General features: G+C 42.1%; 1 protein-coding gene across 2 annotated transcripts; it reads left to right on the forward strand.

Annotated features, from left to right (window-relative positions):
• The first annotated feature begins 749 nt into the window (after nt 1–749).
• fzd6 (frizzled class receptor 6) lies at nt 750–23,215 on the forward strand. 2 transcript variants are annotated; one of them, XM_084053433.1, is made up of 9 exons: nt 750–893; nt 3,093–3,344; nt 4,332–4,543; nt 12,034–12,230; nt 13,151–13,733; nt 15,198–15,617; nt 16,692–16,840; nt 18,240–18,710; nt 20,454–23,215. In XM_084053433.1, exons 3-9 carry the CDS (start codon nt 4,343–4,345, stop codon nt 20,608–20,610), a joined length of 2,178 nt encoding a protein of 725 aa, XP_083909559.1. In that variant the 5' UTR covers nt 750–893; nt 3,093–3,344; nt 4,332–4,342; the 3' UTR covers nt 20,611–23,215. The 2 variants fall into 2 exon arrangements, with proteins under 2 accessions (XP_083909559.1, XP_083909560.1); XM_084053434.1 differs by having other exon boundaries at nt 4,335–4,543.
• Nucleotides 23,216–23,316: the final 101 nt, after the last annotated feature.

Raw genomic sequence — 23,316 nt, forward strand, 5'->3', positions numbered from 1 at the left:
CTCCAAGCTTTTAAGAACCCACTGACTGGACGACAATAACCGTGTTGCCAAGCAACCAACCAGCCAATCACAGCATGACCACCCCATAGGCTATGGGGTGTAGAGGTGCCAGTCAGCGTTGCCATGTCCTTTTTTTATAAGCGACTTTGGGCGTGTTTTTGAAGCACTTTATTTAGAAAGACATGGAAACAGTACAGGGAAATTGAGGGAATTACAATTCATAGGTCCTCTAAACTGGATCTCATTAAAGCACAATGGCTTATTTAAAATTAAATCCCCATGTAAAGATGCTTGTAGTTGCAGGTTGCGTTTTTTGGGGCTTGTTTCAAAAGTGTAGTTGCTTATTAATATTTGGGATTGTTTCTAGCCCTAGAATGTCTGTGATCTAACATACATTGCATGTATTTCAAATACATGAAATGTATGTAATATCACATTCACATTCTAGGGCTAGGCTTGTTTCCTAATGTTTCATTTTCAAGTCAAGCTAGGAAAAATTGAATTAATATTTTTTGTCTGAGGACCCCCATCTGAAAACATTTTATGCGGGGAGGAACCCCCATACAAAACTTGTGTTGTTAAAATGTTAAAAAAAACTATTCCAAATTTTTCTAAATTTCTTCAAGATTTAAAATAAATACATAAATAAATGTTTAAAGGGCGAAGGGCTCGCTTCTTTTGGGCTTGTTTCTACAACCTTCTTTCGTAGAATCTGGCAACACTTTTGCCAGTCAGTCAGTCAAAGGCGGAGATTGTCTCTCTGTGGAATGAGTGTGTTTCGGAGCAAAAACATTTGCACGCTCCAAAACAACAAGCTAAAGGAACTGTAACTAAACTAACTGCCCCGGGAGACATATCAATGTAGTGGACTGTTATTACACACGGAGTCGAGGGTAAGCGCTTTTACTCACGTTTTATTTGTGGGCTTTAAACTTTATTTGTTGTTGTCCAGAAACTATCAGCCAGTGAGCCAGCAGGCCTCCACTGAGGCAGCGGGCTTTATTATTCTCCATGCCCCGACTCTGGTGTCCCGACCCGGGCTGGAATAATTATTGTTTTAGAGCCCAGTGGTGGAAGAAAGTACTCAGATATTTTACCTTTTAAGTAAAAGTAGCAATACCACAACATGTATAAAATAGGGCAAAAGTGGTTAATGCATGTTTTATAATATGATAATTTATATCTGCAAAGTAACTAAAGTTTTCAAATTATTTTAAGTGGAGTAAGAGTACAATATTTGCCTCTGAGGTGTAGTGGGGTAGAAGTAAAAGTACTGAAAATTGGAAATACTCCAGTAAAGTAAAAAAAAAAACTCAAATTGTACTTATATACAGTACTTGAGTACATGTACTTACTAGTTACTTTACGCCACACTGCATGTTTACCAAGAAGATTGATATGGAAGCTGTTATGTTTTACTGGTCTCTGACATGCTTGTTACATAGTTAAATGCTTCTACCAGCCTGTTGTAAAATATGTGTATTGTTGTTGTTAATCATTTGTCAGTTCAACACTCCCTTTCACATCCGATATTACACTAACATAGTATAAATGTTTAGTTTACCTGGTGAAATAAACCCATTTGAGTGTGGCAGTGGGGTTTATAGGTAAACAGCCCACACACTAATGCAAGTGAAACTCCTAAAAGAAAACTTGAATATTATTCAGTATATTGATATGAACTCTGCTGTTTTCCTTTGAACTATATGACTGATTGTTAGGGATAATAAGTGTGTGTGTGTGTGTGTGTGTGTGTGTGTGTGTGTGTGTGTGTGTGTGTGTGTGTGTGTGTGTGTGTGCGCGTGTGTGCGCGTGCGTGCTTGAAAAGCCAGATACTTAATGAGAAGCCTGCATCAACAAGCACAGACGTATTCTTATTGAATCAGTCGTTTATTCCCCACCCTGTATTTAATGCACTTGACTTTGTGCTCTGGGAAAAAAGGATTTGACTTGGCTTTTGAAATAACCCTTTGAACCAGTTCTGTACGTATCGCTGACATGTAATGAACACCCAGAATCAAGGCCACCTCGATCACTGATGATTCTTTTGGAAATGCCCTGATGATGATGACTAAGAGCTAAACATAACAGTAACCTGTTGTAGACACAGGCAGGCATAAGCCAAACTATCTATTCCACCATAGAGTTAACTTAATTAAAGTGCTTTATTTTCAGGGGATTTGTGGATTTTGAGCTGTGATCCCAAATTTTATAAGACTGATCTTAAATCATGGCTTCATTTAAATAGTGTAGTTGGGACGTAGATAAACGTATCGTGGCTGGACTGGCCCTATTGCTCTCACCTGCACAAGAGACTCTTTCGGTGAGGCCTTTGTTGAGTCGCTTGTGCTATGTGTACTGTTCTCTTAACTGTCTATATTAGTAATAATAATAGTATTTATTGTCGTCTCAGGGACATTCATCTTCACTGTCTGTTCCAACAGAAAAAAACACATAACCATAGTACAAAACAACATAGCACACAACAACATAACACCAAGACACCAGTATACACAGAACCATCATATCAGCGAGGCAGTTTGTTTAGTGCAGCAATGGCTGAAGCAGGGATAAAACTCCTACTAAAATGAACTTTTTTTTGCCATTTCGAAGTTCTGTATCTTCGTCCAGATGGCATGAGTCTGAAGTGACGATGTATTTTATTATTTTTATTAGCTTTTGTTTGGTTGTTTGTATAGTCTGTCTGTGTTGTAGGCTATGTTTTATAATGGACCACAATGGAAACAAGCTTTCAGCTTTTTTTGTGTGTTCAATCCATTTGGAGCTTTTTTTTATTTGGTGATACTGTGTTGTTTAATCGTTGCCAATAAAATATCTTCATAGATTTTGGAAACCTCATGTGTCCAAAATCTGTTACTTTTCAGGATTCAAAAATAGCAGATCAACAAGCTCACAACGCGTCGCTTCGCGCCGCGTTTCGAGCTTGCAGATCTGCTATTTTTGATCATTTTGTGTGACGCTGTAGTATGATCAAGTTGGGGGCGTTAATTTACGCCCAAAAACACAAAAAGTTAAAATATGCAGATATGAGGTTTCTGCCCGACAACAACAATAATATTCTCTCTACCCAGAGGCTCATGCTGAACACACAACGGGGGCTAATGGGAGTGTTCTACCTGCCACCCCTCCCACCGGCGTTGCCACGGAGATGACCCCCCAGGCCAAGTGGAATGCGGATGAAAGTCAAGTGAGCCAGTGGAATCCAACACTTTGGGCCAAGATATCCTCATTCTGAGCCAGGAGAGAAACTTGACCCTGTACCGGTGGCGGAAAGTAACCCAAGTACATTTACTCAAGTACTCTACTTAAGTACACTTTTTGAGGTAATTCTCACTTGAGTATTTCCATTTTTCAATACTTCATACTTCTACTCCACTACATTGCAGAGGCAAATATTGTGCTTTTTTTGCACCACTACGGTAATTTGCAGTGGTGCACAGTAACGGAGTAAATGTACTTTTAGGTTGGATATTTCTTTATTTTTTTTTCATTTAGTCTGGTTCTTCAGTCATTTCTATGTCTTTTATTGGTGTTTCTGCAGACTTTACTATAACGTAGTGGTTCTACAAGCAAGCACATGCACATCAGAGTGCATGCAGTGCAGCTGGTTTCAGAGAGATACCTCTCTGAAACACAAGGTCCTATGAATTCATTGTGAAAACATTACAGCAATTCATCGATATAAGACTTAAGAAATGTACTTCTACTTTTAATTGTACTTTTAAATATGTCAATAATGTCTTTGTATATTTCAGTTATTTGTCATATCTGCCCTGTGCAATTTTTGATTACGAAGCCTAAAAGGCTTCACATGTTGCAATGTTCAATGGCCAATAGGGCTGGTGAATTAATATTCGAATATTGAGTATTCCTCGAATATGGGGAAAATATGTATATTCGAATATGAAAATTAATATTTGAATATTAAAAAATAATAATAATAATGTTTATTTCACATGGACAATACAAAAAACAATGTATCAAGTTATAAAAACAAACAAAAGATATGTTTTATTGGATCCGAGCACTCAATACATTGTTTTTTGTATTGTTTCTGTCAAAAATCTTTTTGAAAAATATGTTTTTTTCAAAGAAAAAAAAAATATATATATTATAATAATATTCGAATATATTCGAATATCTGCCAATTTTTAAGACCAATATTCTAATATCATTTCTGAGGAAAGTTGACAGCCCTAGTGGCCAAACACAATTAAATCGTTAATGGCAATTATTTGAGAGACAATTAATCGTCAACTGAAATGTTTAATCGTAACAGCCCTAACAACAACAACATTTGCACCCCAAAGCAGCCTCCATAATGCTGACGTCTGGACCACCGTGGCTGCCGTGCCTCCTCCTGGCGCTGACGATGGGGATGAGAAGAAGCTGCCACGCCCACAGCCTGTTCACCTGTGAGCCAATCAGAGTCCACCGCTGCCACGGCATGCCGTACAACATGACCTTCTTCCCCAACATGATGGACCACTATGACCAGGATATCGCCGCCAGCAAGATGGAGGTGAGATTTATATAATATCTTTTATTTAACCTGTTCAAACCTGGGAACGCATCTGAGCCTTCACCTCTTCAGTTCTTCTTAGTTTTTGAGACCACCGCACCCACCATCAACCTTATGCTAAGGACAAAGAACGGAGCAACAGTCTACCCTGGACTTCATTGCTCTAAATAGACTACAATGGAGAGAGTGACATTGTGTGTATGTGTTTGTGAGTTATTGGGAGACATGGATGTACCATTGTATGCGTTTGGCCCAACAAGAATGACAAATGCGTGGTAAGAAAGAGAGAGAGAGAGAGGACAGCATGTGACAAAGGTTGTGAGTCCAATTTGTGAGGTCTCATGATGTTTTGTATTTGTATTTTATTTTATGTAGACTAAGAAAAGCACATTACAATTTCTTATCTCCCTACTATCCTATCTAAATGAGCCCCCAACATTGTGCGGTACTTACGATGTAGTCTAAACCATTGGTTCTCCTGGGGGGGGGGGGGGGGGGGGGGGTACCAGGGGGTCCCCAGGGGGTCCCCAGCACAATTAGCTCAAAATGAGCTAATAAAGCATCACAATCATTTTAACCGCTTTGTCCATATTTTATACTTTGGCTATTAAAACATAGCAGATATACAGTATAAGCTCATAGCGCGGCATCGAGTGCCATGCTATGAGCTTGTACATCTGCTATTTAAAAAAAATTATAATTGTTTTTGCAAATCTTTGAATATACCGTAATGTGTTTTTTAAAGCGTTAAACATTTGTAACTCAAATCTTTGCTTCTGGGGGGTCCCTGGAACAAAATATTTTGAGATGGGGGTCCGCGGCCAAATACATATCATTTTGGGGGTCCTTGACATGAAAAGGTTTGATAACCACTGGCCTACACACATTCTTATTTACACCTGTGTCCTTGGAGAGTAGATACAGGGGAGAGAGAGGTCTAGAAGCTACACAAAGACACTTACGTATACCTGGAAACTATGCAGCACAACCTGAGTTGAATTACGTTTTTGGCATGGATGTGGTTGTCAGGGGTTGACCTTGGCTCTTACTGGAAACGTTTGGATTGCCCCAAAAGTGTAAACAACACTCGTTGGCACTTTGGTAGATTAAAAAAAACAACGACAACACTCTAATTTCTTTAAAAGAGTGCCAGTGAACAGCACAGGCTAACGTCTACTTTCTGCTGAAGCCTGCATCCGTATAGGTCTGTGTGTCAAAATTGTATGAGTTGTCTGTGTTAAGTTATGGTGGGGAAAAAAAGTCATTTTTTTACAAGGAATAATTATAACTACTACAAATATATACACCGTCATACTGTGGTGTAAAGTAACTAAGTACATTTACTCAAGCACTGTACTTCAGTACATTTTTGAGGATTTTATTTACTTTACTGGAGTATATTCCCATTTACTACATCTCAGAGGCAAATAGTGTACTTTTGCTCCACTACAATTATTTGACAGCTTTAGTTACATTTCACCACTATTACATTGCACCACTATTTTCACCATTTGAAAATAGCCGATCTACAAGCTCACAATGCGTCGCGATGCGACGCATTGTGAGCTTGTAGATCTGCTATTTTCAAAACATCTGTATACATTATGAACTTGTGAAATGGGAAACTCTGCACGAGTACCCTCACGTCGGCGGTGGTTTCAGTTTGGTCTAATAGTGGAGCCTTGAGTCTTGGCACCCCATTAAAACGTCAGGGGTTTCGGTTACAGGTATTTGATGAGTAAGATGTGTTCCTGTGACTGACTGGCGAACAACAACAGTGTTCTGAGAGAGTCTTTGTGTTGTCTGGCAGAAAGTCTGGGGCTTCTTATTTCACTGGCAAACTTGGCCACAGGGAATCTTTTCTACTTTGTTGTGTGGGGCCTTTGATTTTTAGGAGGAAGGAGAGAGAGACACACCCAGATGCACACACAATGGTTTTCCTGCATACTTTGCAGAGAATCAATCTCTCTCTCTCTCTCTCTCTCTCTTTCCCCTCTCTCTCCTCTCAATCGTTTCTCCTGTACACAATCTTCCACCAGTCTTTGTCTCCTAGGTGACAGCCCCACATTCAAGGCTACATACAGTGGTGGAAAAAGTACTAAAATGTTGTACTTAAGTAAAAGTATCAATACTGCAATGTAGAAATACTCCATTACAAGTAAAAGTCCGGAATTCAAAATGTACTTGAGTATAAGTACAAAAGTATTGGCATAAAAAAATGACTTAAAGTACCAAAAGTAAAAGTACTCATTATGCAGAATGTCCAATTTCACAAGTTTAAAAAAACAAATAGCCGACCTACAAGCTCACAATGGTATGCGACGCATTGTGAGCTTGTAGATAGGCTTTTTTCAAATGGCCGATATGTATTTAGGTCTGAAGTGGTTAATGTATGTATTGTAGTAATAATCACAATATATAAAATAACTAAAGTTTTCAAATAATTGTGTTGGAGTAAAAGTAAAATATTTGCCTCTGACAAAAAAAATACCTCAAAATTGTACTTAATAATAATAATAATAATAAACTTTATTTGTATAGCACCTTTCATGACATGAAATGCAGCGCAAAGTGCTTTACAGAGCAAGAATACAGTTACAGTTACAACCAATTTAACAATAAAGCAAACAAAAAATAAAATAAAATAAAAGCAAAAGCATAAAACATTAAGTACAGTACTTGAGTAAATGTACTTAGTGACTTTACACCACTGTCTGTCTCTCTCTCTATATCTCCTCTCTTTCTCTCCTCTCAATGGTTTCTCCTGTACACAATCTTCCACCAGTGTTTGTCTCCTAGGTGACAGGTATACACTGCCCTACATTCAGGCTACATGCGTACTATACATAACTCTGTTTGAACTATGCCATGATCTATTGGACAGCCCCTGACATTGTAGTCAGGCAGACCTTTTACTGGGTGTGTGTGTGTGTTCTGCACAGCATATCAGTAGGACTTTCCGGTGGACGGCTATCCTCTTCCGTCCTTGTTTTCCCACATTATTCCACCACTGGCTGGCAGCTTTTGAAATGCCCCCGTGAGGCACTTCAGTTGAAAAATAATGGAAAAGTAAATTAACTTGTATACTGTCACTAGGCCTGTCCCCGACTAAGGATTTCTATAGTCGAATCTGATCGGCCAAATATTGCCTATTGTCGACTAATGTAACACCCAAAAAATAAAGAATATATATATTTATTTGTTTTTGAAAAACTTTTTTTTTTCATGATTCGACTGAGATTGGCAGTCGAATCACTGCCAATCTCTCAGTCGAATCATGCAAAAACGATGTCATGCAATATAGAGGAACATTCCATTTGGGCTGTAGGGGTGCTTAACTCTTTGAAGGCCGCTGACTCGATAACGCGTCAATTGCTAGTTTGTTCAGTGTGCCGTCGACGCGTTAGACCATTCATTGTTTAATCTCTCATCGCGCTATGCTATAATATTTCGATCTAGGTTTCGAGTTCCACTTACTTCACACACATCTGCATCCGGTTTCAAGGCCGGGGTTCCGTTTCCGGTTCTCATTTTTTTCCCGCGGTCATTTTCGGCCAGAATAGGGAAAAATACGGCTTTTCACACGGTAGAAAAGACAAACGGAGAGGTTATCTTCTATAATCTCTATGGTCTGGGTGACGATCAGTCACCCAGACCGTGTATCACATCGTATCGTATTTTTGGCCGATCAGACAATCTGAGGACACGTCACATCCGGTTATCACATCAGCGAGCTGATCAAGCTGTCATTTGCTGCTCTCTACTGGTGGAACTGTAGTATGGCTTAAATACCCACTCAAGAGAATTTATTTGAATGAAAAATGACAAAATAGCAAAAAAAATGAAAATTGCTGGCACTGGGGGAGTACTTTATGAAAATGCTCAGGCAGTCAAAGAGTTAATGTCTGATTTAACATATACTTGCTTGGTTTCTCCCCAGAACTCATGATGTATATCCTATTTTTGACATAGACTCCCCTCGACTGATACTCGACTGATTAGTCGACTATCGAGGTCAGGCCTAACTGTCACAGAAAACAGGAAGGCTATGCTTTAGATCAGTGGTTCTCAACCAGTGGTCTGGGGACCACCAGTGGTCCTTGAGGGGGTTCCAGGTGGTCCCCAGCTTAATGGTGGAGATTTGGAAACCAAATGGAAACCTTATTAAATCTTTAACTCTTGTGAGTGCAAAATGAAACCAAAAGGACTCATTACGGGTCCATTTGGTTTCATTTTACGCTCTCAAGAGTTAAATTATTGTTAAACATCTGCATTACAGAATTGTTATTTTGATCAACGTTTGCCTGTTATCTCTCCTATGGTACCAACATCAATACAGCATGGAATTGAGGACAAAATCGTATCCAACGACAACAAAAGTTTTGGGTCTGAGAGGCTAACTCTCATATTCTGGCTCCACCCCCTGAATCGTTTGCCTCGCATTCAGGGTCTGGTGACGCTGTCGAAGGCGGGTGTTTCTCGGTTGAAAATCTGTACGACGAATCGGGATAATCCAGTATGAACCAATTGCCGAAGAGTCACACTTTGGCCACGCCCCCATCTCAGAAATCGTCTGCAATGAGAGGGCTTTCAGACTGAATAATGGAGTGAAACGAAATGAAAATTCAGGCTGAGTGTCAGGTTATAACTCTCATCAAACTCTCATAAATAATGGACCTTGATATGAAAAGGGTTGAAAACCACTGCTTTAGATTCTTAAAAGTGGTTCTAAAAGTATTTAAAAAATAAGTGAGTGCCTAGCCAATCTAAAACCGTATAAATCCTTGAATGACGTTGGTGTGAAACTCACACAGCAGAGGATTTAGCCTTTTTCTTTTTAGAAGGAGTTGACTTGACTTCTGCCCCTGATCCTGGCTGAAGGTTTCTGAAATCATTGGCTTTTTTTTTTTTTTTTTTTACAGTAGCGCCGCCATAAAGAAAATAAAAGTCAGCGTGAGCACGAAGAGCTCATTGAGACGGAGTTTGGGACCTCCACAGGAGAGAGACAAGGACTCTCACTGTTGGAGGGAGAAACCCACCCGTGGCCCCTGAGAGATCGGGGGCCACTGCCAGACTGGAGTCTAGGAAAAGGAAACATTGAATAGTAACTTTGTTCGATTTACTCTGTGTTGACTGTAGGAGCGTGTGTGTGTGTGTGTGTGTGTGTGTGTGTGTGTGTGTGTGTGTGTGTGTGTGTGTGTGTGTGTGTGTGTGTGTGTGTGTGTGTGTGTGTGTGTGTGTGTGTGTGTGTGTGTGTGTGTGTGTGTGTGTGTGTGTCTCTAACTTACTTTGGGGTAAATATTAGCTGTAGAGATTGACAACAGAGTCGACGCATTCGTCTATGCATCACTAATCTGAACGTGAATAATAATGCATGCAAACGAGTTTAAAACCGACGTGAGCCGACTACGTCAATACAGCATTTATAATTGCTGATGGCTTTGATAAGGTGATGATGGATTATATTATTTATTTTAACCCTTGATAAGATCTCTTCATTTTGACCACTGACAACAACAGAACAAAAATAACAAACTCATCATTAAAGATTGTAGAATTTGAATCGGCAGTAAATGGCACCGGTGTCATAATATACTATAGAGCACCGAAGTCTGACGTAATTTACACATCCTACCCCCCCCCCCCCCCCCCCCCCCATTCTGAATTACCATAGACGTGTTTAATATCGCGTCAAATAAGAACTGTGTTCCAAAAAGAAACAAATGATCCCGGCGGTTTGACTCTTATGGATATGAAGCGTCAACTGACGGTGAGAAAACGCTAATGTTACTACCGCCGAATTAGTTATCAAATGATATCTGCCGAATTATATCAAATATGAGTGACTGACTATCATAAACGATACAGAGCCACCTCCCTGACAATATCGCCGAGACTGGTTGTTTATTTTTGGACCACAATTCTTATATGAGACGATTCGATGATGACCCAATGTTATTCTCCATAGAGAAATGACTTCGACTACGACCCAGGGGATGAACGATTGACGTCAGGACTTCTGTACTCTATATAAGCCTCTCTGGTGAAGTAAACCATAGCTATTGTCTGCAGGGAATCTGTGGACAAATAAAGAACAGTTTATATAATTGGGATTGCTTTGGTGCCTCGACTGCGATGGAGATTTTCTTTTCATGTTGTCTTGCCACCAGTAATCCACATTTAATCCTTTGTACATGCAGTGCACATGTCATAGAAACACTATAACACTGTGGCAGGCTAACCTATCAACAGCTCTCTGCTCTCTCCAGCCTTCCTGGCTAGTCGCTGTATGTTTCCAAACAGCTATGCAGTCATTTCCTGATGCTCCAGTCCCCCCCACCCCACCCCCCGGGTTCCCTCGTCTTCCACAAATCTGTTGAAACGGAAGAATATGTGAGCCAACCAGTGAAAGGACTCCTTTGTGTGGCAGTTATAGAACAGTACTGCTTCAGCAGCCCTCAGTGCTCACTTTACTGTAGAAATCACTCTTTTTCTTTTGCCGATCTTAAAGAGACAAAAAAAAACTTTTCTCGAACAATATATTTTCATTGTGATACCAATAAATAGGAACTTAAAATATACTATGTTAGTTCCTTTGCTCTTTGCCCTATCAATGTCCATTGAGGCGTTTAACCCATTGAGACCTGAAGCCGATTCTACATGTCTCCTAAAGCTCAACAGTATTCTGAAAAACGTATGTTTCTATATCAGTGGTGTTCAATCTTTTTCATGTCAAGGACCCCCAAAATTATATGTATTTGGCTGCCGACCCTCATCAAAATATTTTGTTCCAGGGACCCCCAGAAGCAAAGATTTGAGTTGAAAATGTTCGCTTTAAAAGTATTTATATTCAAAGATTTGCACACATTTTCACGATTTTTCAAAAATAGCAGATCTACAAGCTTGTAGCGCGGCACTCGGTGCCGCGCTATGAGCTTGTATATCTGCTATTTTTGAATAGCCAAAGTGTAAAATAATGCTTTTTAGCTCAAATCTAAAAATGACACAGTTCCAGGTCTTAATGGGTTAAGTCTCCTAAGACTTTTCTTTTCATTGGCCTTTGATCACACCTGAGGTTATTGTACACATTTTTATTTCAATTGTGTTTTTTGATGCCATGTGGGTGCACATGCATAATGTTTTGTTGATGTACAGCACTTTGGTCAATCTCGATTGTTTTAAATGTGCTCAATAAAGCTTGATTTGATTTGATGCCGGCACACAATCGAATTACTCTCATTAAGTGGTCACTTTCCAGATGTTCAAGTCGCCCTTGATCCCGACAAGTTTAGGAACCACTGACTTAAAGTCATCTCCAACTCAGAGAGTGATACAGTGAACACGGCAATGGGAAGTGAACTTTACAATCCTAGCAATACCCCGCTGTAGCCACTGAGTTGGGGAAGAAGACCCGTTGCCTGCCTGTGTCGTTGTAATGCAAAGGCTGACTGACTGACGACACTTGTTGTTGTTTCTGGCCCACCACGCAGCCGTTCATGCCCCTGGCCAAGCTGCGCTGCTCGCCAGACGTGCACCACTTCCTGTGCCAGGCCTTCATCCCGGCGTGCACAGAGGAGAACAAGGTGATCCAGCCCTGCCGAGAGCAGTGCCAGACCGTGCTCTCCGACTGCAGAAACGACAGCGCTACCTTCGGCATCTCCTGGCCCCCCGAGCTGCAGTGTGACAAGTAAGGAAAACCATCCAATCATCGCCAACTTGCACCCCACATGACCCAGACCCACACAACCTCCGAGACCTTTAACCCATTAAGACCTGAAGCCGATTCTACACGTCTCCTAAATCCCAACAGTATTCTGAAAAACGTATGTTTCTATATCAGTGATGCTCTATCTTTTTCTTGTCAAGGACCCCCAAAATTATATGTATTTGGCCGCGGACCTCCATCTCAAAATATTTTGTTCCAGGGGGTCCCAGAAGCAAAGATTTGAGTTAAAAATGTTTGCCTTAACAATATATATATTCAAAGATTTGCACACATTTTCACGATTTTTCAAAAATAGCAGATCTACAAGCTCATAACACGGCACCCGCGCTATGAGCTTGTATATCTGCTATTTTTTAATAGCCAAAGTGTAAAATAATGCTTTTTAGCACGGAGACCGGCTCATTGCACGCACGGGGGTCCAGTAGAATCGGAAAACAATTGGCCGTCCACGATCCTCCATTCCAGAGCTATGGTCGTTTGAATGTGGCTTGTTTTTTGAAAAACAACAGAAATCCGACAAAATGTGTCAATCCTTCAACATGAAACGAGGCAATCTTTTGTTGTTGTTCCCAGGCTGCGGAGCTACTTTTACCCATTGAGACCTGGAACGCATCTGTGTCACTTTAGATGTCTTTGGCTATTCAAAAATAGCAGATATACAAGCTCATAGCGCGGCACCGAGTGCCGCGCTACGAGCTTGTAGATCTGCTATTTTTGAAAAATCGTGAAAAAATATTTTTTATATTTCTTTCAAAAAACTGTTAGGATTTAGATTTTTTTAAAGAATCGCCTTAGGTCTTAATGGGTTAAGTAAAAATATCTTGAGTACTTCTTCCACCACACGATTCTGATGTGTTTTTTTGTGTCGTATCACCCTGTAGACTGGACACGTGTGTTTCCGCGGGTGGCTCGGTCAGCCCTTCGACCACTCCAAAGACCTCCCCGTCCGCCAAGAGGGACCTGGGCTTCTGGTGCCCGCTGCAGCTGAAGACCAAGCCGGGCCACGGCTCCTCGTTCCTGGGCGCCCGGGACTGCGCCCCGCCGTGCTCCAACATGTACTTCAAGCCCCACGAGATCGACTTCGCCAAGAGCTTCGTCGGCGTGTGCTCCGTGGTCTGCCTCGCCGCCACGCTCTTCACCTTCCTCACCTTCCTCATCGACGTCAAGCGCTTCCGCTACCCCGAGCGGCCCATCGTCTTCTACGCCGTGTGCTACAGCTTCGTGTCGCTCATCTACTTCCTGGGCTGGCTGCTGGGGAACAACGCGGCGTGCACCCGGGCCGCCGCGCACGGCGCCGCCGTGGACACGGTGGTGCTGGGCTCCCAGAGCAAAGGCTGCACGCTGCTCTTCATGCTGCTCTACTTCTTCTCCACGGCCGGCATCGTGTGGTGGGTCATCCTCACCATCACCTGGTTCCTGGCCGCCGGGCCCAAGTGGAGCTGTGAGGCCATAGAGAAGAAAGCGGTAGGGCCCCCCACTTTGTGTATATATATATATGTATTGGAGCATTGGTTCTCAAAGTGGGGTCCGGGGACCCGCCTAGGGGTACTTGAGGGGGTTCCAGGGGGTCCCCAGCTAAATGATGGACAGGAACCAAATGGACCCTTATGGTTCTGTAACTCTGAGAGTGTACAAATGGAACCAAATGGACCCATTTGTACACTCTCAGAGTTAAATTAACATTGATTTTACAATATGAATTGGGGTCCCAGAGGTATAAATGCCATTAAATGGGGGTCCGTAGCCCTAATGCATGTTAAACTGGGGGTCCTTGAAATTAAAATGGTTGAGAATCACTGCTAGAGAGCCATAAAAACCTTCTCTTATTGGGGTCCCTGGCTTATCTTTTCAAATGGGGGTCCGTGGGGTAATAAGCGTCTATTTGGGGGTCCTTGACATGAAAAAGTTTGAGAACCACTGTATTGGAGAGATGGTGAGAGGAATATAATGAAGGATATAATATATCAAAGATCATCAAATTGGAACAAGTGAGAGAGACAAAGGTCACTTGGTTGGCGACCTGATGCAACTTACACATTTACGTAAAAAGTTTCTCCATTTCCATAACTGAGAAAAATGTAAAGGCTTGCATTGTTCTTGCAATCATTTTTTTGTTCTTCTCACAATTGTTGTGAGGTAGCTAATTGCCAGAGAAAAACGTATTTTTACTCAGTGATGGAATTTGGTTTCTAAGAAAAACGTTGACCCATTAAGACCGGGAAAGCCTACACGTTGTTATACCATTAAAACTGGGAAAGCATCTGTGTCATTTTACATGTTGCTGTGTATATAGCAACAGGATTTTTTTTTTACATTTCTTTGAATATAGAATAGAACACTTCGGCCGCAGGTCTAAATGGGTTAAATAATATCAAACTGTAATGAAAATGGTTCCGAACAAAGAAAAGGAGAGACGTCACGTGACTTCCTATATCCAACGTTACAGAGAGTTAAAGGACGACTTCACCACTTTTCAACATATCTTCATATAATAGGTCCTCACTAATACTCATGATAAAATGGTACAATTATTTTCTAATCAGTTTGAGTCTCAGAGGAGGGCTGTAGACTGTTCAGAAACCCGTCTACCAGTGACATCATCGATGGGGAATCCAAGCTAATAGAAACGGCAGGCTTTGTATTCCTGGAAAGTTGCAATGCAATAATAGATCCCATTGTTCTCGCCTTAATACAAATTGAATAAAAAAAATGAATAAAAAAATCTTTTTGGAAAAAAAAATCCTGCCTAACGATGATGTCACTGGTAGACGGGTTTCTGGACTGTCCACAGCCCTCCTATGAGACACAGACCAAGTAGAAAAAAATTGTATCATTTTATCATGAGCATTAGTGAGGACCTATTATATGATAGGTTCAAAAGCGGTGAAGTCGTCCTTTAAGTTGTGCTCCTTGTGTCCTGTCCTGTAGGTGTGGTTCCACTCGGCGGCCTGGGGCCTCCCCGGAGCGCTGACCGTCCTGCTGCTGGCCCTGAACAAAGTGGAGGGGGACAACATCAGCGGCGTGTGCTTCGTGGGCCTCTACGACCTGGACGCGCTGCGCTACTTTGTGCTGGCGCCACTGTGCGTGGGCGTGATCGCGGGCCTGTCGCTGCTCCTGGCCGGCATCGTGTCTCTCAACCACGTGCGGCAGGTCATCCAGCACGACGAGCGCAACCAGGAGAAGCTGAAGAAGTTCATGATCCGCATCGGCGTGTTCAGCGGCCTGTACCTGGTGCCGCTGGTCACGCTGCTGGCGTGCTACATCTACGAGCAGAGCCAGCGCAGCACCTGGGAGAAGACCTGGATCAACGACCGCTGTCAGGAGTACAGCATCCCCTGCTCGCACAAGGTAAAGCGTGCCCGGTGTTGCCAGATTCTGTGAGAGAAACAAGCAGCCAGGTCTAAGAAAACCAGCCCAAAAGAAGCGACTATGGGCCACATGAGCACTTTAACATGTACATCGGCTATTTGAAAATAGCAGATCTACAAGCTCACAACGCGTCGCGATGCGACGCGTTGTGAGCTTGTAGATCGGCTATTTTCAAATAAAATCTTGCAGGGAAATTATAATAAGCAGATCTGGCAACCCTGACTGTGCCTTTTTATTGAAGATGGTTGATTTAGTTCAGTAGTGGTTGTTGTACAGTACAGAACTAGAAGGGGTGCCAGCCTTCCCGGGTTGCTATGCACGTCGGGAACAATGCAAGCCGGGAATACATGGCCACACCCATTGTGCAGTACTCATGTTATCTGATGTACGCTTCACGTTAAGCCGACATCTTGCGTTGGCCAATCAAGGACTTATATTGGCTAAGCGGCTCAATCGTGACTTGAAGCGTCACCAGTCCGTGAAACCGATGATGGGGCCGGGTTGGCCAATCAGGGAAGCAGATGCATTACGCTCCCAGCAAACACACAGAGATTTGGTGTATCCTCCGCAGAATCTGTGTGGCGTCCGGAGACCTGCAGTCAGACACATAGAGATATTTGTGGTTTTTCAATTCCGAAAACCGCCGGTCCGATCGAATTTGGCACTGCACACCCACGGTTCATATGGTATAACCACGCCGAGTTTGAGGCCGTTAGGTCAGACAGTGAACGAGTTATGGCCGGGACACACAGACACAGGTTTTGTGAAATAATAGATAGAAGACAGATACTGTATGTATGTACAATATTGCATGCTGAACAACAGTGGAAAACAAGCAAAGAAAGAAAATGAAAGTGAGAGAGAATGAGCTCGAGCAAGGGAAAGGATTTTGTGCTCCTGTTTTAAAAATGCAAAAGAACCAATGGAGTCAGTGACTGTTGGGAAAACGTTTGGGGTTTTCCCCTTGATGCAAAATGTAATGTTACACAAACGCACTGAGTAACATGGATTACCTTTGGCATATCTATTATGTGCTTGTTTTCTCTGTTTCAGACGGTGGAGTATGACCGTCCTGACCTGTCCCTGTTCCTGGTGAAATATCTGATGACGCTGGTGGCGGGAATATCCGGAGTGTTCTGGGTCAGCAGCAAGAAGACCTGCTCAGAGTGGGCCTACTTCTTCAACAGGACCCGCAAGACAGAGTGAGACGGCTGCTCTTTAATACCACATAAAATGTGTCATTTGTTTTCTTAGTCATTGATCTAGGACAGCATAATTATGATCATTCATCTGGTGTAGCTTCACAGGCAAGATAAATTGAAGCTTCTGGATTAAAGTTCTCAGTCGCCACGACTGATTTCAAGCATTTGGATTCCATAGAAGTCGGCATGTCTTCTATGAAAGCATGCCATGCACCGGAAATAGGCTATCTACAAGCTTACAACACGTGTTGTAAGCTTGTAGATAGCCTATTTTAGGTTATTTTGAAGTGGTCAAACTAGCAATATAATGCATGTTCAATCTTCCAGAAAATCCTAATAATCTCAGATATTTCATGAAAGCAAAGGTTAACCCTCTGGCATCTGGCATTTTGTTTTAAACCACTTTTTTTTGTCAGGGCTGGTACAGTATGGCCGACTTTAGCAATTAGCAAAACTTTCTGCGATGGACCCTTCGCTAAGCCCCACCCACTCCACTCTGTGACTGGTGGTGCGGAGTTAGTCACACATCCGTGGCCATAGCATAAGCAATTTATATTTGAAATCTGAACGTTTATATAGATGTACGGACCGTAAATGGAGAAAGTGCAAACACCAGGTTGAAGTTCATCCATGACTGTAACAGGAGTTTTCATGTACCGCAGGGTAAGACTACAGTAGCAGTTAATAAATAGACGAATAAATGAATGAATATACTTTAACTTGCGGAATTCGAAACAGGCAGCGCTGGGATTCTGAATTGTGTTACGATTACGGTGATTAGTATCATTGACACCACCTGGGCGAGTGAGTCGAGTAACTTTCCCAACGTTAAGCTGTGTTCAACAACACAGGCACAGCCATAGCCTTCCAGTTTAAGCGCAGATTTCAGCTTGGGAAAAGATCCTCCAGTTGTGGGTAAGTGGAATCTGTTGCTGGTTCATAGTCAACATTGCGTTATCGCGGTATTCCTGTTCTTGCTATTATGTTGCAAATGATTGTGTGTGTGTGTGTGAGGGCGAAATAACATTGACAGCTATGGCAGGTGACGAAAGTTTGCCAGACCTGTGCCAGGCTAACAACGGTTGCTAAGCTGGCATTGGACAATCGCTTTTGGGGTGGGGTTTAGCGAAGGGTCCATTTCTTCAACTGGTTGGCTGTATGGCTACCAAAACACCATCATTCTACATTTTGTGCTCATTGTTTATCAAACACAGCGCTAGTGTGTGTGGGCTCCTTTCACGCTGTTTCACAAATCGCTTATTCGGACTTACATACTGTACATACATACATGCATGTACTGTATGTACTGTTTGAATGTAGTGTACGTGCACATGGTCGGTAGGCTTGTAATACTGTAGATCAGTGTGGATGACACCATCATGGTCTGTGTGGTCCACAGCCCCATCAGCGAGAGCCGCAGGGTGCTGCAGGAGTCGTGCGAGTTCTTCCTCAAGCACAACAGCCGCGTGCAGCACAAGAAGAAGCACTACAAGCCCGGCTCGCACAAACTCAAGGTCATCTCCAAGTCCATGGGGACCAGCACCGGAGGTCCACCGACCAACGCCTCGGGCACCCCCACCACCACCGCCAACCAGGGCACGTCCGCCGCCGTCAGCAACCACGACCTCCGGCTCCACAGCTCCCTGTCCGAGCCCAGGGGCTCTTCTGAGACCTCGGGCAGGGACAGGGGTGAGCAGCACCTGGACAGGGCGGCCTCCGGACGCACCTCCAGGCGAGGAGGAGAGAGGGAGAGGGAGAGGGAGAGGGAGGGCGGCCTGCACCGAGAGGCCGTGGAGAGACGCAGCAAGGCGGGGAGCTCCAGCAAGATCAGCAGCCGCTCGGAGAGCTTCCAACGAGTCCCGGACGGAAGGTAAGGGAAGGATATTAGGAGATAATAGGTGTTTTTTTGTTGCTGTTTTTTTTTCATTTTAACTTTTTACTATTGTTAGGAACATGTCGTTGCTGTCGGGCAGAAACCTCTTATCTCCATATTCAAGCTTTTTGTGTTTTTTTGTAAATTAACACCCTATGTCAGGGGTCTTCGACGTTTTCTGCCCAAGGACCCCCTAGCTGAGAGAGAGATGAAGCAGGACCCCCTCTATATTGTGTTTTAGATTCAACTGTTTTTGTTGACGTTTACTGTTCTTTTTCCCTCTATACCTACACCTCTTTGCCAAAAATAGCCGATCTACAAGCTCACAACGCCTCGCGCTGCGAGGCGTTGTGAGCTTGTAGATCTGCTATTTTTGGCTAAAGTTCTCCTCAGAAAAGGGATGCTAGGGTTCAAGTGGTTAAGGTAAAAAAAGAATCGAATGAAGACCCCTGCCCTATGTGATCATTCTAGAGCGTCACAGAAAGCATCCCAAGTAGCAGATCTGCAAGCTCTTCGCGCCGCGTTTTGAGCTTGTAGATGTAGCTGTAGAGCTACTTTTGCTATTTTTTTATTTGAATCCTGAAAAGTAACCGTTTTGGACATATTTCCACACGATATGGTTAAAGGTGCAGTTTAAGATATTTTTTTGTTAACATAAGTGTTAAACAGCTCTATATTCTGATAGTAATCATTGCTATATAGAGTGTTTGTTCAGTAACAGAGGTCTCCCCATCTAGATATTATATTGTTAGTCTCGTAGCATAATTGTCTACGTCATATTTTAAGGTTTTCAGAAAAGAAGAAAAATCACACTCTGCCTAAAGGTAGCTCTCCACCGCACCGACGTCGCCGGCGGTAAGTGTTGGAAAGCGTCTTGTTGCCGAACATCTGCTGTTGATTGGGCGCTGGGTGTCGTGTTGGGTCGGCCTAGTTGTAGGGAAGCGGCGAAAGTCGACTGAGCAAGCTCGGCCGGCTTTCGACCGTCGGATAGTAGCGTGTTTGTTGTTGAAAAACACATCGAGCCATAGGCTATTCTTAGCTCCAAAGTAGCTGTCTGTCGGCTCTCAGGTGCATTCAGCTGCTTTTCTTCACACCTTCCAACCGAGTTTTGTAGTGATCTGTCGTAGTCTGTTTGGTGGAGAGCTACCTTAAGTCGTCTCTACGAACTCTACTCTCCTAACACTGCTGATTCACTGTGTATTATTGCCTATGTCCTCAGCCACATCAGAACGCTTGTTACGTTCCAAAATCGCTATCTAGCCTAAGTCAGTGGTTCTCAAACGTTTTCATGTCAAGGACCCCCAATATTATATGTATTTGGCCGTGGACCCCCATCTCAAATATTTTGTTCCAGGGACCACCAGAAGCAAAGATTTGAGTTACAAATATTGGCTTGAAAATATATATATATTCAAAGGTTTGCACAAATTTTCACGAGTTTTCAAAAATAGCAGATCTACAAGCTCATAGCGTGGCACTCGATGCCACGCTATGAGCTTGTATATCTGCTATTTTTTTAATAGCCAAAGTATAAAAGGTTAAAATTATCGTGATGCTATATTAACATATCATGCTGGGGACCCCCTTGAACGCCCCCAAGGACCCCTGGGGGTCCCCGGACCCCACTTTGAGAACCAATGGCCTAAGTCATCTCTTTGACTTATAGGCAGATAGTGATTTTAGAACAACGACAAAAAGTTTTTTAAAAATCCGTAAATGTCTCATGATGTGTTTTTTTAGGATGACTCCCAAGAGCGACCTATCAGAGGCCAGACACGCTCCCATTGGACCGCAGCATTCAGCTTTAAGCCTATCGCACAGCAGCAGCATCATCAAAGGCTCCGCCCCACACCCGGTCCGGCCCGTGCCGGAGGAGAGCAAAGACAACAGCTGTTGAGACAGACAGCCAGTCACACATTTCATCACTTTGAACCACCGCTCATGTCCATCTGAAAGTCGTCCACTCATGACCACACATTGTATTTTAAAACAAAATGCCAGATGCCAGGGGGGTTAAGAAAATTAAGCCAGTGGTAATTTCAAGCCCCCCCCATAACTCTTGAGAGTGTAACAAATGGAACCATTTGGTTCCATTTGTTACGCTCACACCAGTTACACACCTGTAAGGGTCCGTTTGGAACACCCTCAAGGAACCCAGAGGGTCCCACTGAACTAAGCAGAATTAGCACTACAGACCCAGTTGTTTTTTGCTACATTTTCCGGGAGTTAATTTTATGTTAGCACAGTAAGCTGTATTGTAGTCGGTAGACTTATATTTCCAGCCAAATCTCTTACTTCAAGTATTTACAACTTCGGCACATTTTTATGTCCGGCGTGTTCAGAGGAGAGAGTCTGTACTTCGACATACGACGCGCCGCATGCCAAAAATAGGAATCTACAATTTTACAAGCTCACAAAATGTCACAATGGTAAATGGTGCATTTATATAGCGCTTCTATCCAAAGCGCTTTTACATAGATTGTGCATTACATTCTCCCATTCACACACAGATGGCGGAGGAAGCCACGCAAGGCACCAACCTGCTCATCGGGAGCAATTAGGGGTTCAGCGTCTTGCTCAAGGACACTTCGACACTAACTCTGGGGGAGCCCGGCCACTCTACCGGCCACTCTACCCCTGAGCCACTGCCACCCAATGTGTGTAGGATTATAGATTGCCTATAGTTGGTGCGCGGCGCCCTGTACGACGGAACATAAATTAATTATTAGTGTTGCTATCACTCAAAATATGGGTGACACCACTTTGTCATTCAGCTTTACTGAGCTTTGGGCCGTACAGCGTAAAGATAAATGACAAAGCCTTTCTGTGGCATTGCTGTTTTGTTTAGCTGTAAAAGAACCAATTTTAATGCAATTTTAGTGCATATTAAAAAAGCTATACATTTTGTAGACGTACGTATATGTCATACAAGCTGTAGACCGCACACTGGTAAACGAATGCAATATTTATGTAAATAATATTTTATTTTTTAGAACTCAAAAAGTCTGTCACTGGACTAGTCTCTACACTGAGTGTTTTGATGGGAGAAGTCAAGATATTGCCAAACAGTCAACTTAAAAGTCTTACTGTGGGTAAGACGACAAACATGAAACTGTTTTTTTTGTTTGTTTATTCAGAGGACAGTTATGTCTAGAAATATGTGTTGTTTTATTTCTTTGAAAAACACATGTTTATATTGTGTAGTTTGTATTTTAGACTGTGCTGACGCTGTGGTTTCTGTCACTATAATGTTTGTCTTTTTTCTACATAGAATGCTGTAAATATGTGTTTTTTTTTAGGTGATTTTATTCTTTTCAAATTGCCATCGGTTTCATGTCCTGTGAATTTGGGAAAATATGGCTTTATATTGTCCTAAAGAATGTGCCTTCTTTTGTAATAACAATTGCTTTTACATGGTTATTCCCAGTGGTGGAAAGTAACCAAGTACATTTACTCAAGTACTATACTCTGCCGACGTACAATTTTAGGTACCCGGTACTTTTACTTTACTTGAGTATATCCACTTTTCAATGCTTTATACTTAACACTACATCTCGGTGGCAAATATTGTACTTTTTACTGCACTACAGTTACTTGAAAACTTTCATTATACGTTGTTTTTGCAGATTTCGATTATTATTACACAAAACATACATCAACCACTTAAGCTATTTTATACTTTGACTATTCGAAAATAGCCGATCTACAAGCTCACAATTCATCACAACACAAAAAGGTGAGTACTTTGGTATTGAAAGCATATTTTGATACCAATACTTTTGTACTTTTACTCAAGTAAAATTTTGTATACAGGCAGATTTTACTTACTTACTTTACAGAGTAGCCTATTTTTATATATCGGTATTGCAACCTTTACTAAGTACTTCTTCCACCACTGGTTATTCCATATGTCCATTCTTATTGGGAGTTTTCATATTTAATTCAAATTGGAATCAGTCTGCAGAATGGTTAGGTCTTGCACTACAGCATCTAGGATGTAATTTGACACAAATAATTGAATGTTGAGTTCAATAGCCATATATACTGGACTGTTGTCAGTAAATAAAAAAGGAGATAAGATAAGTTCACATGAAATTGACAGGTGAGTACCGTAAATTATCTCTTATAAGTATTTTCACTATTTCTTTTCTGTGCTGATTATTTGAAAACCATGCTGTTATACACACTGTTCTTAATGCTGTGTGTGTATGTAGGGGTTTGAGGTCCACTGCTTTTCCTTCCATCAGTTGATCCTTTTGTATTTGAAAGACACAGGACAATCCAGTTACACTTGATAAAGGGAACATCATCTATTTCATAAAATAAGTTTATATTTTATCATTCTGGATGATCTCTAGACCTAGTGTAGTTTAGCCATGAAATGCGTGTTAATTTCAGTTTTTGAACCTTTTTACTCTTGTCGTGTAAACTGCATTTTGCATTTGAATTTTGTATCAACGGTGTATTTTTAATAAACTTTTGAATCATGAAAAAAAAAAGAACATTATCTCACTAGTGTAGTGGTCTTGTCGTAGCTAAGGAATGAAATGCAGAGCAAACAATCCAAAGCTTTGCTTAAAGCTAAGAGAAAAGCCAAGCTGCT

This window comes from Gymnoscopelus microlampas (genome assembly GCF_963454915.1).
Source record: "Gymnoscopelus microlampas genome assembly, chromosome: 3".
In the NCBI taxonomy this organism is placed as follows: domain Eukaryota; kingdom Metazoa; phylum Chordata; class Actinopteri; order Myctophiformes; family Myctophidae; genus Gymnoscopelus; species Gymnoscopelus microlampas.

What these genes read in the sequence shown, in the direction of transcription:
- fzd6 (XM_084053433.1), top strand. Translation starts at nt 4,343, where the DNA reads ATGCTGACGTCTGGACCACCGTGGCTGCCGTGCCTCCTCCTGGCGCTG. An exon ending in AACAGGACCCGCAAGACAGA is followed by an intron (nt 16,841 to 18,239) that starts GTGAGACGGCTG and finishes TGTGGTCCACAG; the next exon opens with CCCCATCAGCGAGAGCCGCA. An exon ending in CAACGAGTCCCGGACGGAAG is followed by an intron (nt 18,711 to 20,453) that starts GTAAGGGAAGGA and finishes GTGTTTTTTTAG; the next exon opens with GATGACTCCCAAGAGCGACC.